Source organism: Callorhinchus milii, unplaced genomic scaffold (genome assembly GCF_018977255.1).
Source record: "Callorhinchus milii isolate IMCB2004 unplaced genomic scaffold, IMCB_Cmil_1.0 Scaffold17, whole genome shotgun sequence".
NCBI classification, from domain to species: domain Eukaryota; kingdom Metazoa; phylum Chordata; class Chondrichthyes; order Chimaeriformes; family Callorhinchidae; genus Callorhinchus; species Callorhinchus milii.
The window spans coordinates 4,131,313-4,146,510 of NW_024704758.1; the positions used below are offsets into that span (position 1 = coordinate 4,131,313).

Here is a 15,198-nt window from a genome sequence, read left to right on the forward strand (position 1 = left end):
ATTTGGGGGATTGCCGGCCAGGATACCAAGAGAAACTCCCTTCTCTTCAAATAGCACCACGGGATCTTTAATGTCCATCTGAACAGGCAGATGGCACCATGGTCTAATTTTCACGACTCCACCTCTGACATTGCAGAGCTCTCCCAGCACTTCACTGGAGCGTTAGCCTAGACTATGAGCTCAAAGTCCTCACATGGGACTTTGAGCTCACAGCCTCCTGACCCTGAGATGAGAACGAGTGACTGAGCCACAGACTGAGACCCATCACGATGGGGGGAAACGTAGTAAATGTAGAGAGAGAGAGAAAGAGAGCGAGACCATCAAGAAGGGAAGATAACAGCCTTCCCCCTCCCATGTTAATCAGCATCACTGACATGTCAATCTCAGATCAATCAAACCTGTTTTTTAACCTAAAATAACTACAAAAGAAAGGCTTTCGCCAGCCTTTATTAAACGGGCACGGTGGCTCCTGAAAGTCACAGAGCGCTGCGAGTCACGGGGATATGACCGCGGAATCGGTCCCTTTAACAGCCTGAGGGTGTCACAGGCTGCACCCTCTCCCTGTGCTGAGATCATCCTCGAGGTCGGGGTCTGTGTTGGTATAAACTTGACTCATTCGATTCCCAATGAAGCAATTCCCAAGCCCGGGCCCTACTTTCCTGGTGAACTCTCGACCCCGCATTCTTTTGCCTATTTCCTGGGTGTCTGAGCCAAGCCTTATCGGGCCGCAGCCCGAGTTATTTACATTTGCGGCTCTGGGGAAGGGGGGGGGGAGGCAGTTTCTGTTGGAAAGGAATTGGGGCCGAACCGGGGATTTAATAGGAGTGGAATTCCTGCCCCACACTCTAATCTCCCCGCAGCTCAGAGCTGTCAGGCTGGAATGTTCCTGAGCATGAGGGTCTCCCAAGCCCACCCCTCAACCAGAGGTCAGCCATGCCTGACGCTCACTGTGTGTGTGTGGGGGGGGGGGCGAGGGAGTGGCCACTGACTGACTGGCGGAGAGTTCCTATATGGCCTTTAAACCCTGCAGCTTAGCAATGAGCTAAGGTCTTTTGAAAAGGCCTCTCTGATTTCCTCACGCAGAGCGTGGTGATAAGGTATCCCCATAAAACACACAGGCAGAATCACTGCCTGACGCTTAAAAGGAAGACAAGGCAGATAATACTACTAATAATCCTTACATTTTGATATAGCACCATTCACCTCAGAAGGATGTCTCACAAAGTTTCATAGGATTTACTGCGACTGTGTATTTTGTAGGGAGACAGTCAGCAATACCATAAACAGCCCATAAACAGCCATAAACTGAGTGATCGATTTTATCTGGGGGACTGTAAGTTAGGATATCGGGAGAAACTCCCTTCTCGAATAGTGCCATGGGGTCTTTAACATCCACCTGAACAGGCAGACGGGACCTCAGTTTTACATCTCATCCAAAAGATGGTACCTCTGACAATACAGTGCTCCCCCTAGCAATGCACCAGAGTGTCAGCCTAGGCTGTGAGCGCAATGTCTTGACATGGGGCATGAAGAACAACAAAAAATTGCATTTGCACAGGGTCTTTCAAGTCACGATGATGCCCAAGACGCTGGACAGTCGAAGGTTTGCACCCGAGCTGGGGGTTGGAATCAAGAGGAGCAGAGGGCAAGGGGGGGTTGGTAGTGGGAAGGACCAAAGGCGCTGTCGAAGAGGAAGGTCTTGTGACAGGGTGGAAGGAGGAGACAAGGGGGGGCGCGGGGGGTGGGGGGGTTGAGGCGGAGTGGCTCCGGGAGAGAGTTCCAGAGGGTGGGGACAGAAAGTTTAAAGGCCTGACTACCGCTGGTGGAGCGACCAGGGTGGGGGACGTGGAGCAGGTCAGTGCCCGCTGAGCAGCTTGTCATGAGGATTTAGGAGATCTCAGAGGTGGGGAGGAGCAAGAGCGGGGAGGGCTTTAAAGGTACTGGTAGCAGCACTCAGGGGCTGTGGGACAGAGACAGGTGCCCAGCACAGAGAGGTCAATGACACCTGTCTCATGACCCCAACGCTTGCATCACTCCACCTGGGCTGTGCTCCGTGTATACAGTGCACAGGACACTGGGAAACCTGATAGATTTGCGGCAAAACACAGGATAATGAACTTTGGGTAATGACTAACTGGTTAAACATTTGCTCAAGCCCTTCCCTAGCACAGAGCGATAACAGAACAAAGCTCTTTGATGGCGGCTTGCCTTGTGTCCGAGAGAAAAACCCTTAAAGGGGAAGTTACGGCTAACAAAACACATGAAGGTCTGCGATCGAGAAATTAAACCAATAAATCGTAAAACAATACCTCTGGCTTCTCCACCTCCAACAACAACAACTTGCATTTATATAGCGCCCCTCACATGGGATAGCATCCCTGGGCGCTTGTATTGTCTACCAACACAGAAGAACAAGTGGTCATAAGTTCAGGGTTGCAAAGGCCAATTTAAAGGACAGATACCAGGAAGTTTTTCTTTACTCAGAGGGTGATTAATGACTGGAACAGGCTACCACCAACAATTGATACACCGTCCTTCATGTGGGTAAAGTCTTGGAGCCCTTAACAGTGGCGTAGTTTGACAACGAGCTGGGGAGAAAGGGGAGGTGACCGGACACCGGACACATGGTTGAAGAGAAAAGTCTTCAGCCGCGATCTGAAGATGAGTAAAGAGGGGGTGAGGTGGAGGGATTGAGGCGCGGAGTTTCAGTAGCACCAGCAAGGGTGGTTGAGGGCAGAGAGCGAGACAGCGAGCGTGAGGAGAGTTGCACACAGGGTATTCGTTGCTTGTACAGGATACATATACTGTAACATACCCAGGGTTCAGAAGCTGCCTCACTGGCCAGTGAGTGGGGAATGACTGGATATTATTTTAACAGCATCTCTAAAACCATAGCGTTTAAATTACACGGAGGGTTATGAAGATGTGGAATCTGACAGACACACTGGTCAGAGCAGAGTCTATGAGCTTTTAAAGGGGATTAGAGAAATATTTGAAACGTGTGTGTGGGGAAGGGGAGGAGGGGAGGGATGGACGGAGCGCTATTACAGAGAGCTGGCCAACGGCACTGGCACCGTGAGCAGCAATGACTGTCTGCATAAACTGTCTGGATAAACTGTCTGCTGAACTTGCCCCAGATGCTCCCACAGACCTGTTTCAGCCACTTAAAGGTCATTTCAGCCACCTTCAATAAATGTTTCAAGTAAACGGAAAAGATTAGACTAATGTCAGGCCTGTGTGTTTGTGTGGGCACATGAATGTGTGTGCACGTGTGTACGTGTGTGTTAACTCTCTTCCTCAATCCTTCCGCCTCCCATGGCAGTATTGGAAAAGAGAAGGCAGTTTCTCTCTCGCAGTGTCCTGGCCAACAAACCCCCAAATAAAATTGGTTCATGGCTGTTTGTGGGATACTGCTGTGCGTAATTGGCTGCTGTGTTTCACTCACAAAATACACAGTTACTACACTTTATAGTATATCCTATGAAGCGCTTTGGGCCATCCTTCCTATGTGAAAGGTGCTATAAAAGCAAGGATTAATATTATGAATCGGGTAAAACAATGGAAAATATTTGACACCCCCTCCCTTGTCTCCACACCCTTTCCAGAACTATTCTCTCCTCCACATTTTCCAATACACTGGGCAAGTCTGCTCAATTGTGCCCTGAGCTTATCTCAGCTGATTTATAAGTTGAAGTGTGTGGTATCAGTAACAGGATTATTGTTATTTCATTATCGTACCTCCCTGCAGTTCTGGCTCAGTCCAAATGCTACAAGGCATAATAATGCTTAACAATAATATTTGTTATACAGTAACTATGGCTGTTTGTGGGACCCTGATTATTATCAAAGATTATTATTATTTATTATTACCAGGATCCAAGCAGGGCATTTTTTTAATGGAATTATCACTGGTGGTGATTGAACTCAAAGGAAGACTTTTATCCCACACCCAGAAGCATTAAAAACAGATTTCTATAGATGAAGCAATGCTTCATGTATTTGTTTCAAACCTTAGAATGATTAAAATAATGTGAAAGCAAGAATTTAATAAGTAATGATCATACAGCGTTTTTAATTATCAAATAATATTGTTTAAAATTTGCCTAAAGTTCTGCAAAATCTGAGGGGAAGTAGCAGACAGGTTGGTATGGAGTCAGCAGGTCACAGAGAAAGGGAGGAGCAAGGCTGTGGAGGACTTTGAAGGCAAGGATGAGGATTTTGAACTCTATCCTGTGTGGGATGGGGAAACTGTGGAGCTGGGCGAGGAGGGGATGATTGGCTCACGGAGCTTATGGTTATCTATCTCTTCCCCCTTTCCATAACTCGGCCTCCAAGTCTGTCCTTGTACAGAGGAGTCCTGTAGCTCAGTCGTTAGAGCACTCGCTTTGCAAGCGAGAGACCCGAGTTCAATTCCAGGCAGAGGGTGAAACCTCGGGCAAGTTTCCTTACTCCACACAGAGCCTAATAATAATCCCTCCAAAACCAAAAACAATAATAAATTGGTCATTTTCAATCTACGACTGTTTGTGGGACATTGCTGTGCGCAATTGGCTGCCGCGTTCGCCCACAAATATACAGTCAATTCACTTTACAGTGTGTTCTGTGAAGCGCTTTGGGATGTCCTCCCGACGTGAAAAGCGCTATATCAACTGCAAGGATTATTATTATTATCTCTGAGATGCGATTCCATGTGAGGGGCGCTATATAAATACAAGTTTCAATGGTTGCCTACCCGCCCCCTCCTCATCCTGGAGTGCGAACTTACAACCATCTAACCCAGAGGCAAGAGCAATAACCCTAACGAAAAGAGTTTGATTCCTGACCTCGGTGGAATTTCTCTTAAAGAAGCTTATTTTGAGATCTTCATCAATAAATGATTGTTTTGGCAGCTGAGGAGCCAACAGAGAATGACAACAGGCCTGCGAGTGTCCCAGTGTATGTGTCAGGGCTGAAATCACCAGTAATATATTCACATCACCAGCCCCAATCAATCACTGAGCCACACATAACAACCCCGGGATTCATACATTCCACAAGAAATAAACACTTGTCAAAAAAGGCTTTATCTGGGATCTGAAACAAGTGGATGTGTTGGGAGCTCAGAGGTTGCGTTATTATGTAAGAGGATGTTCTCTGGTCAATGGATTCTTCAGTCATAGAGAGAGAGCTGGGGGTGGGGGAACAATAATACAGGCAGTGAGAGAATGCGTGTGTGTGTTTAGACAAAGAGCCTGGCTGACCCGCTATATGAGAAAGTGGACACTGTGAAGATGGTTAAATATTATGCCAGTCAAACAATGTTGCACAAAACGACATCCTTTATGAAGATATTATGACTCTGCTCCATCTTGGACTCTGTTGTTGACTCTGGCCCTACTGTTATATTAATCCTGTAATAACAAACCTTGCCTTTTTATAGCACCCTAGAGCATTGAAACTAAACGCTTCACATATAAACGTGGTGGTTGTGTATTTTATCGACAAAATTGGCATCCAATTTGTGCATAACAATGTCCCACAAGCAGCCATAAAGTGAATAAGCGATTAATCTGGGGGATTGTTGGCCAAGACACCGGGAGGTGGTGGGGGGTGGGGGAGTAACTGCCGTTACAATAATTTTAGCATCCCCTGAACAAACAGCAGGACCTTGGTTTAATATTCATCCAAAGGACGGCACCTCTGTCAATGCAGCATCCAAGCACTGCACTGGAGAGTTAGCCTGGACTGTGAGTTGTGGGTGTGTGAACGTGGGTTGATGGATACCTGTATGGCAGGTCCTGTCCCTGCTAACAGTATTCGTAGAGAACAGCTCTTGATTAACACTAATATACTGTGATCAGGTTCAGATTGTGCTGCGCACTCTTTGTAGTACTTTAGAGACACGCTCTACTTGCGTTGGAAGGTTGTGGGCTGCAGCCCAACATTGGGACTTTGAGCTCACATTCGGGGCTGAAACTCCAGACAGTGCTGGGGGGCACTGCATTGCTGGAGAAATGTTAAACCGAGGTCTGTCTGAGCCTGTTTGGCTAAAGATCCCATGGCACCACTCAAAAAGAGGAAGGAGTTTCTCCTGGTGTCCTGGCCAGCAATCCCCCAGATAGGTTACTGACTCATGGTTGTTTGTGGGACTGTTTCTATCAATCAGTTTGCAAGAGTCCAGGTTCCTGACCTCCACAACGTTTCCCATGATCTCATTCCATTAATTATGCCTGGTGAAAAGATATACTTCCTGATATCTGTCCTAAAGGAGCCTGTTACACCCCTTGCAGGAGGGGAAGCTGAAAGATATCTGGTGGTATTAGTTGACCTGTCTCTCACTATGTTAAAACAGTGTGAGTCAGCAATAACTAAGGGCAAATAGGACTGCGCTATATTGTTAAATCAGGAGATGTGATAATCAGACTGTACAGTTGTGGTCAGGCGGCACCTAGAATACTACTTACAGTGCTGGTCACTGTGACATAAGGGGCTTCCCTGGCCCTGGATTCAGTCAGAGGAGAGCATCGAGGATGTTAGAGGAATGAGCTGTGAGCAACGACTGGACAAGCTAGGGCTCTTCAGTCTTGAAAAGAGATGTGCCAGATGGGATCTCACAGAGTTGTTTAAGATTCTAAATTGGATTGAGAAAGGAAACCCAGATAAAAACACCAGAACAAGAGGGCTCAGGTTCAAGGTGTGAAGAGCAATTTCAGGACAGATACCAAGATTCATTGGAATCCCATTATTGGATCACAGCGTACGATTCCCGGTTAGGTGGACACCAGTTGTTTACTAAACAACCTCAGACTCATTAACTGATAACCCACTAATTGGCAGACATGATCCAACTGTACAGCACAGACACGGTCATGATCATAGCCACAGTCGGTGAGTGGATGGGTGGGTGGGTGGGTGGGTGGGATGGATGAGGACATCTCCAGGTACTTTCAGTGAGATTATGTCTGGATTATGAGATTTTCAGTGAGTGTATATACAGGGGATATCAGAAGTTCTTACTCAGGGAGTTTTTAATTATTAATAATGTTCTTTTTTTTAAGACAACATTGGTGGAGATTATGCAGCTATTACAGGAGATCTTTCATCGAGTCCGTGAAAGATTTTGTCACTGAGTTGATATGTGTAAATGTCTACATGGCAATGTAGTTTGAACATCTTGGATAGACCCATGAATCACAACTTTGATTCACCTTGAATAGCCTCAGGCAGGAGCTGTACTCAGACTATTAACTGTACAGGTTTATTTTTTGATCGTCTACCTAGCATTAAGTAGGAACCTGTTTCTTGGTGAATTAGTGGCTCACTTTCCAGGGGTAATAATCCCTTTTAAAAAATAATAGTTGGTCACTCAATCTACAACTATTTGAGCGCAATTGACTGCCATGGTTCATCCACAAAATGTACAGTCAATTTACTTTACAGTGTATTGTGTGAAGTGTCTTGAGACGTCTCAAAGACATGATAAGGCGCTATATCAAATGCAAAGATTATTATTATTATTACTACTACAGGAGCTCAGGTGATTGAATTGGCCCATTTTCACCTGGGTACAGAGAGAGAGAGACTGGACACTGAGCCTGACCAAACCTAGGGAGAGGACTTCGTGAGCATCATCACATCACAACAAAGATCTCAATGATATGGCAGAGGCACTGAGGCTGAGCGAGTGAAGCCATCTAGCTGGTGAACAATAATAATATAGGCTCATTGTTCGGGACTCACTGTAGGAGCTCCAGCATCGCAGCTGGATTCGGGCACATAATAAACCTATTGCTATTGGCTTGTGATTGGGCAAGTGTTGAGGCTGAGACTAGGGCTCGCTGTGTGTACTCACATTGTGCTTCCACCAACAATGAGCACTGTGTCAGCACAGCAGCACCCTTTGTCCTCGCACCCATGTGGTTATGTTAAAGGGGCAGGAGCACTCCTGTCAACGTGTCGTATCGGAATTGTATTAGGAGCGATCCTCAAATTGGCCTGAGGGTCCACGGTGGGGTGAGGGGGAAATGGAGTTCAGAGTCAACTCCTGAATGCTGACTAGACCTTTGAGTGTATGAGACCTTAAATCCCCCTCTATCATCCTGAGACTGATCTCTCTCTCACTTTCTCTCTCCAACTTCCACCCTCAACACCTCTGTTTCTCTCACTTTATTTCCAGACCCAGGTTTTTCCCCTTTCTACCCTGAAGACCTGGGTATTTCTCAGCCTCTCACTCTAGAAGCCACACCCTAGAGGCAGTGTGTAGGATCACTCTCTAACTATGTGCACATGAGGACCTCCTAACTCTGCCAGTAACGTGACCAAGGTTAATAAGAGACAGTGAATGGAATTGGAATCAATCTCTAGGCAAGCAAGATCGTCATGAAACATCTCAGTTACAGCAGTGTGGTGTGTTAAAACCCCACGTAGGTATTTTGAACTTAAGTGGGGTCTCCTTGGAGCTGAACTGGCTCCAAGGTGACATGCTTGGCAAAGGAATGTCGTAATCGAGCCAGCCCTCTGTGATGGTCTCTAGTCTGGTTCCCGAACCAGCCTGATCTGCAGTATTCCAGGACACTGCTGTTGACAGCACAGCCCAGCCTGGCTCATCGGCAGGACGTAGAAGGGCAGACCAGTCATTGTGGGCAGGAATCATCCAACTCAGCTCCTGTTAACCCAGTAAACCTGGGTAGGGTGGTCCTAGCTGGACAAGCAGCGGGAAACCTTACCAAACAGCAATAGCAATGGCAAACTGTGCGGTTTTAGCTGGTTAGACTCCAGCAGTTACCCCAACGCACACTCTGGGGTCCCCAAGCCTTGGCTCTTGACAACCTGCACCTAATACTTTCTGGAATTAGATAAGCAGGATGTGTCCCTCCAGGGAGAGAATCCACATTCCATTCCAACAATCTATCTCTGGGATTTCCATGTTAATGTGCGATGCATGGAAATCTCAGCTTGGTTTGGATACTCTTAAGCATAGGGATGGGTTTCCTGACTGACACCCCCAAAAAAGAGGCACTGACAGGAACCAATCAGGAGGGCCTCAGTCTTGTTGACGTTCAATTGGAGACAGTTATCTCGCTTTCAAGACTTGATGTCTGACATACATTCCCTCAGGACAAGCAGTGGTCCTGGAGTTGAGGGTGGAGACAGAGCGATAAAGTTGGGTGTCATCCGCATCCGCGTGGATGTTGACCCCATATCTGCGGATGATGTCACCAAGATTAAGTATGTAGATGTTGAAGAGGAGAAGACCAAGGACAGAGCCCTGAGGAACGCTGCACGAGACGGTGCGGGGGCTGGAGGCGAAGCTGTTCGTGGAGACAACGACAAAGTCGAAGGTGTGGAAGGAGGGATAGGTAGGGGCTGCAGTTGGAAGGGCAGAGGCAGCCGAGCGGATCCCCTTGATTTTGGTCTCAAGGAAAAGGGAGCGGAGGTGGCTGTTTAATATTATATCACTATTAATATCAGACTGCATAGAGATGCCATTTTAATTTCAGACCATATACATGTGTCACTGCTAATATCACTATTGAATTGATATGTCGCTGTTAATATCAAATATTACATAGTTACCATGCATCATTCATCGCAGATAACAGGTCAATGACCCGGTATGTTTCGGGGATGTTGATCAGGACATCAGGTGAAATTCCCTTCCCTTTTTGAATTGTGTAGCAGGGTCCACCTGTATCTTGTTTTATATCTGAAGGATGGAGCCTTTGACGACACAGCCTTCCCTAAACCCCCCTGAGTGCCGTGCTAATGTTTTGGCAGTGAATCCCGATTTGTGGCAGTTTATTTACAGAAACTGTATTTTTATTGAGTTTCCTGTTGTTGGAGCCAAAGCTAAGATAGGGCTTATCATACATTCTGGTGTCTTGTGAAATGACTTATTCTCTCGGCTGTTTTTGTGATATGAACTCTGAGGTGTTGTGACTTTGCAGGTTTGTGTTGGAATCAGAGTAATGTGTTAAAGTGTTGACGTGTTTGTGAGGGGTGGGGGGGTTGGGGTGGCGGGGAGAGAGAGGTTTGTATAGTACAAACTCTACGATGCTGGAGAACAAGCATTACCTCATCAGAGAGCTTGCTTTACACCAGCAAAGTCAGCCTTACACCAGCAGAGTGTATTAATAATAATCGTTTGACTAATTTACTTTACGGTGAAGCACTTTGAGACATCCTCCTGACGTGAAAGGTGTTGTACCAAACGAAAGGATTATTTTTATTTGGATCCGGCATCAATAACATCAGAGCAATCAAACACTTGCTCTGAAGTGTAGTGACTGTGGGCAGACAACTTGTGGTGTCTTACAAACAGCTATAGAGTGATTGACCCACTTTATATGGAGGATTGCCAGCAAGGACAGCGAGACAATGTTGGGTTAATATCACACCTGAAAGAGGTTGCATAACCTGTAACTGACCGAGGAGTGTTTGATGTAGAACTCTGTGTTATGATTGAGTTGGATTGTTTGATGGGTAATAATAATCATCCTTGCATTTAATATAGCGCCTTATCACATCGTCCAGAAGACTCAAAGCGCTTCACAGGATATACTTTAAAGTGTAGTGACTGTGTATTTTGTGGGCAAAGCAGTGATCCACAAATAGCCATGGAGCAAACAACCAGTTTTATTCAGGGATTTATTGGCCAAGATACTGGGAGAGAAACTCCCTTCTCTTTTTGAATCATGTCATAGGATCTTTAATCTCTACCTGAACAGGTAGAGTTCAAGAGAAGGGAATTTCTCTCTCCGGGTGGCTTGGCCAACATTCCCCCAGATAAAAGTAGTCATTCACTTCATGGCTGTTTGTGGGACACTGCTGTCTGCAAATTGACTGCTACGTTCATCCACAAAATACACAGTCACTACACTTATGTGATGTGATGTAATAGGAGTAGAAGCCAATAATAATAATCCTTGCATTTGATATACTTTTCACGTCTTCTTGATGTCTCAAAGCGCTTCACAGAATATACTGTAAAATGAACTGACTGTATATTTGTGGGCGAAACGCGGAAGACATTTGCGCACAGCAGTGTCCCACAAACAGTCGTGGATTGAAGTAACCAATTTTATTATTGTTTCTTTTTCTTGAAGGATTATTATCAGGCGTGAGGAGTAAGGAAACTTGGCCAAGGTCTTGCCCTGCTGAGAATCAAACCCAGGTCTCTCACTTGCGAGACGAGTGCTCTAACCACTACAGGAATCCGCAGATTGTGTGGATGCTTTGAGGAGAGGATATTCTATTTATCTAATTCCATTTCTGGAACCGCATCCCGGAGTCCCTACAACTTGCTCCCTTCTTCCTCTTTTTCTAGGTCCATCTTACAACGCAGAAGGGAGTTTCTCTCTCTCGGTTTCCTGGCGAATAAATCCCCTAAACAAAATTGCGTTCAACCACAAAAAGACACAGTATTTGTATCACAGTATATCCCGTGAAGCGCTTTGAGGCATCAAGCGATATTCATTGATTATTAGTGTTATTACCTCTTTGAGTTACATTTTCCCTCCCCCACCCTGCCCTCGGCTCCTTACGCGAGGCGCTTGGAGACTGCCTCCTGCCGCGAAAGCCGCCGTATAAATGTAAACCGTATGGCGCTTTGAAAGATAACCCTCGTTTCATCGTGACGGACTCGTTAATACAAACACTTTAATACAAATATATAAAATAGCACACCACACACTTGACTAAAATCACAGAATCAGTGATAAACCCAAGAGGTTGAGTGACATCATGTGCAGGAGCTGGCCTCACATTCATTAGCCAGTGGAGGGTAGCAGAGTGTGAGTGAGTGAGTGAGAGAGAGAGACACACACACACAGAGAATGGGATTCACTGCCTTCTCTCTTCGCAGCTCCCTTCAGCGAAGGATCTTTTTAAAAATAAGATAAAAGTCAAGAAAAAGAGAAAGAAAAAAAAATTTAAGCAAAAGAAGAGGAGGAGGAGGGGGAGAAAGAAAGAGAGAGAGAGAGAAAAAGAAAGAAAGAGATTTAAACCAAGAAATTTGACATGTATGGGTTTGTCTTGGGTGTGAGATTGACCAGAGTGTTAAGTAATTGCTGGTGAAAGATTTCTCCAGGTGAGACTGGGGAAGGTGGCAAAGCTGTGGATTATTGGAAACTCGTCTCTTCCCCCCCCCCACCCCCTTCCCCTCCCCACCCCCCAATCCCCCTCTCACCCTTACCCCCAACTTCAAGTGCTGTGTGTCTGGGGTGGGGTGAGGGTGAGGGGGTGGTGGTGGGGGAGAGTGGGGGCTTCTCCTGATGTCCTGAGGGTCTGGCAAGTGGGAGAGGAGAGGAGGTCCACGTTGCATGGCTGTGTGTGTCTGGAAGGTGGCACTAACTGAGAGCAATGGAAGTGGTGGATGAGACAGAAGCACTGCAGCGCTTCTTTGAAGGTAAGAACCTGGACAGTGACCCTCTCTGTTATTTGTGGGAGACTCAGATCCGTTAGAGAGAGAAAAAAAGACCACCCCCACCCCCCCCACCACCCCTTCCTCATACACCCCCCACCCCCATAAAATAAATAGCTAAGATCTGCAGGATAAAGAGAGTGAGATATAACTTCTCACCTTAGACTCCCACTGCCTTTAACACTCTGCTCAGGGCTTTAATATTCCTTGTTATTTGTTACCTTTCTTTGATTTGGTCAAATCGCTTTAGATCAAGTTTATTGAATTCTTAAAAAATGATATCCACATGTACATACATATATTTATACGAATTATTTTGTTTTCCTGCAAGTTTTGATTATCCTCTTGTATTTGCGTTGGGATTATTTATTTCTTACGTTATGTTTTTTTAATGTTGGGATCTTAGTTTTTACTTCGTTTTGTTCAGTATCTCGTTTTTTGCTGTGAGTATCAGATGGGGGGAAAACACAAATCAATCCCTAAAACGTTTGTTTAGTTCTTTTTTTAACACCAAACTGTTTTGTTATTACAACTGATTGGAATTTTACAAGGTGGACTTTCATTTTATAGACACAAAAATTATAGGATGGTGTGTGTGTGTGGGGGGGGAGAGGGGGTTATGGGTTGGGATGAGATTGAACCAAACAAAATATTATACTTACTGTGTTTTTTTTAATAACTATTTATTTGTGTAATTTTACAAAAAAAATTAAACCACGAATCACAACTTTATAACTCTTAAATGATGCTTGACATTGTGCCGCAATGAGCTATTTCACCTTTCTGCAGAAATAACATGATTTTGCATTTTACTTTATTCGCCATGTTTTGCTCCTCCTTGTCGTCAATTGTGAATTTGATCCTTTTAGTAGGAATCCAGGTCGAGAACCTTTTTCCAAATATTTATCACCAGCCCACCCCCACCTCACCGCCGTCAAATTAATCTGCTTTGAAAAAGTGTTGGTTGCTGTAGGTGGCTGGTACCGAGCTAGCATATGACTCAGTTCCCTGCCTCCCACACACTCCTAATCCCTTTCCACCCCTCAGAGGCTCTCACTGTTAACCTCACTGCTGTAAGGTGAGGTTCCCTTGCAATATAGCGAGATAGAATAGAGCCCACACCACCATCCCATCCGCTTTCTTTTGTGGAATTACTTTGTGAATAAGATTTGAGGTGTGATGTGCAGTCACTGGCCGCTCAGTTGCGTGCCATCGTTTTTCCCAATGTTAAAGCAAACTTGGTGGACACTTGGTAGACGCAGTGTTATCTACAGAAAACGGCTACACACAGTGTTAATGGTGGCAGCCTGCCTCAGGCGGTAGCTCTCTCACCTCCCAGTCAGAAGGTTGTGTATTCCGATCCACAACTTTGAGCTCACGGTCTAAGGTGAGATTCCAGTGCAATACTGGGGGAGTGCTGCATTTATCAAAGCTGCCATCCTTCATGGGAAAATATTAAACTGAGGTCCTGTCTGCCTGTTCAGTTGGACATTGAAGATCCCATAATACTTTTTGGAAATGAGAAGGGAGTTCCTCCCTGTGCCCTAGCCAACAATCCTCCAAATTAAATTAGTCGATCACTCCATGGCTGTTTATGGGATATTGCTGTGCGCAAACTAGCTGTCGTGTTCACCCACAAAATACGCAATCACTATATTTGACAGTAAATCTCGAGAAGCGCTTTAAGACATTTTGACGATGTGGTAAGGCACTATATCAAACGAAACGATTATTTTATTATTTAAATCCATAAACTAGTCAGACCACAGTGTTACATTTATAAACAATGAATGCATCAAAATGATGAAACGTTTCAAAGTGATTTACAGGTAAAGTAATTGTGTATTGTAGTCAAGGGGAGTAATCAATTTACAAACAGCAAAGTCTGACAAACAGCAATGAAGTGAACGATCAATTTAACCTGCGGGATTGTTGTCCAGGTCACCGGGAGAAACTCCCTTCTCTTTTATGGAAGTGTTACATGAGCCTCAAAATCTACCCAAATAGACAGACTAGACCTTGGTTCAGCATCTTATCTCAAGATGACACATCCAACAATGAAGCGCTCCCCCCACTGCCTCACTGAATGTTGACTTAAATTCCCAATATGGGACTTGAATCCACAACATGGTGACCAAGAGAACGTTACCAACTGCCAGGCTGGCACCTTCCCACAGATGGCGTGAACTGTATACACTAGTTACACACAGCATTAAATGTATAAACTGGTGGAATTACAAAGAGAAAATATTACCAATGTTAAAAAAAAACTGGCAAGGTGTTCCAGAGGGATGTTAGTAATCAGAGAATAGCTAAGACAGGAATAGAACCACTGGGATGAAGTAGGGTAGCTCACTGGAGACGATAAACCACTGAAATACTAGACAAATGCTTTATCTCAGTTTTCACTAAAAAGACTGACAGAAAATATAGGCATAATACATGGTTCAGGGAATGAAATCACAGCAACTACGATTGGGAGGAAGGGGGTTCTTGATAAATTAGCCCAATTTAAAGATGACCAGATCCAGGCAAAAAAGATCCTTAGAGAAGCTAGGGAGGACATCACTGAGGCTCCAGGATATATGTTTAGGAACTCAGTAGAGAAAGGAATTGTGCCAGAGAACTGGAGGGTGGCAAATGTTAGACCCATATTTAGACAGTGAGATTGAGTTCTCCAGCAAACTAGAGGCCAGTTAGCATCACGATTGTGGTGGGGAGCCTATTGGAGTGTAAACAAGAAAGCAGAATAACCAGGTGTGTCGAGGAGGAGACTGTCATCAAAAGTAGCCAGATAG

At 45.2% G+C, this 15,198-nt stretch overlaps 1 protein-coding gene across 1 annotated transcript in view; it reads left to right on the top strand.

The window, feature by feature from the left end:
• The first annotated feature begins 12,265 nt into the window (after positions 1 to 12,265).
• myrf (myelin regulatory factor) overlaps positions 12,266 to 15,198 on the top strand; it is a 39,102-nt gene continuing 36,169 nt past the window's right edge. The window contains exon 1 of the mRNA XM_007887442.2: positions 12,266 to 12,385. Coding sequence (XP_007885633.2) covers positions 12,340 to 12,385 — 46 coding nt within the window. The 5' untranslated portion in view covers positions 12,266 to 12,339. The remainder of the gene's footprint in view (positions 12,386 to 15,198) is intronic.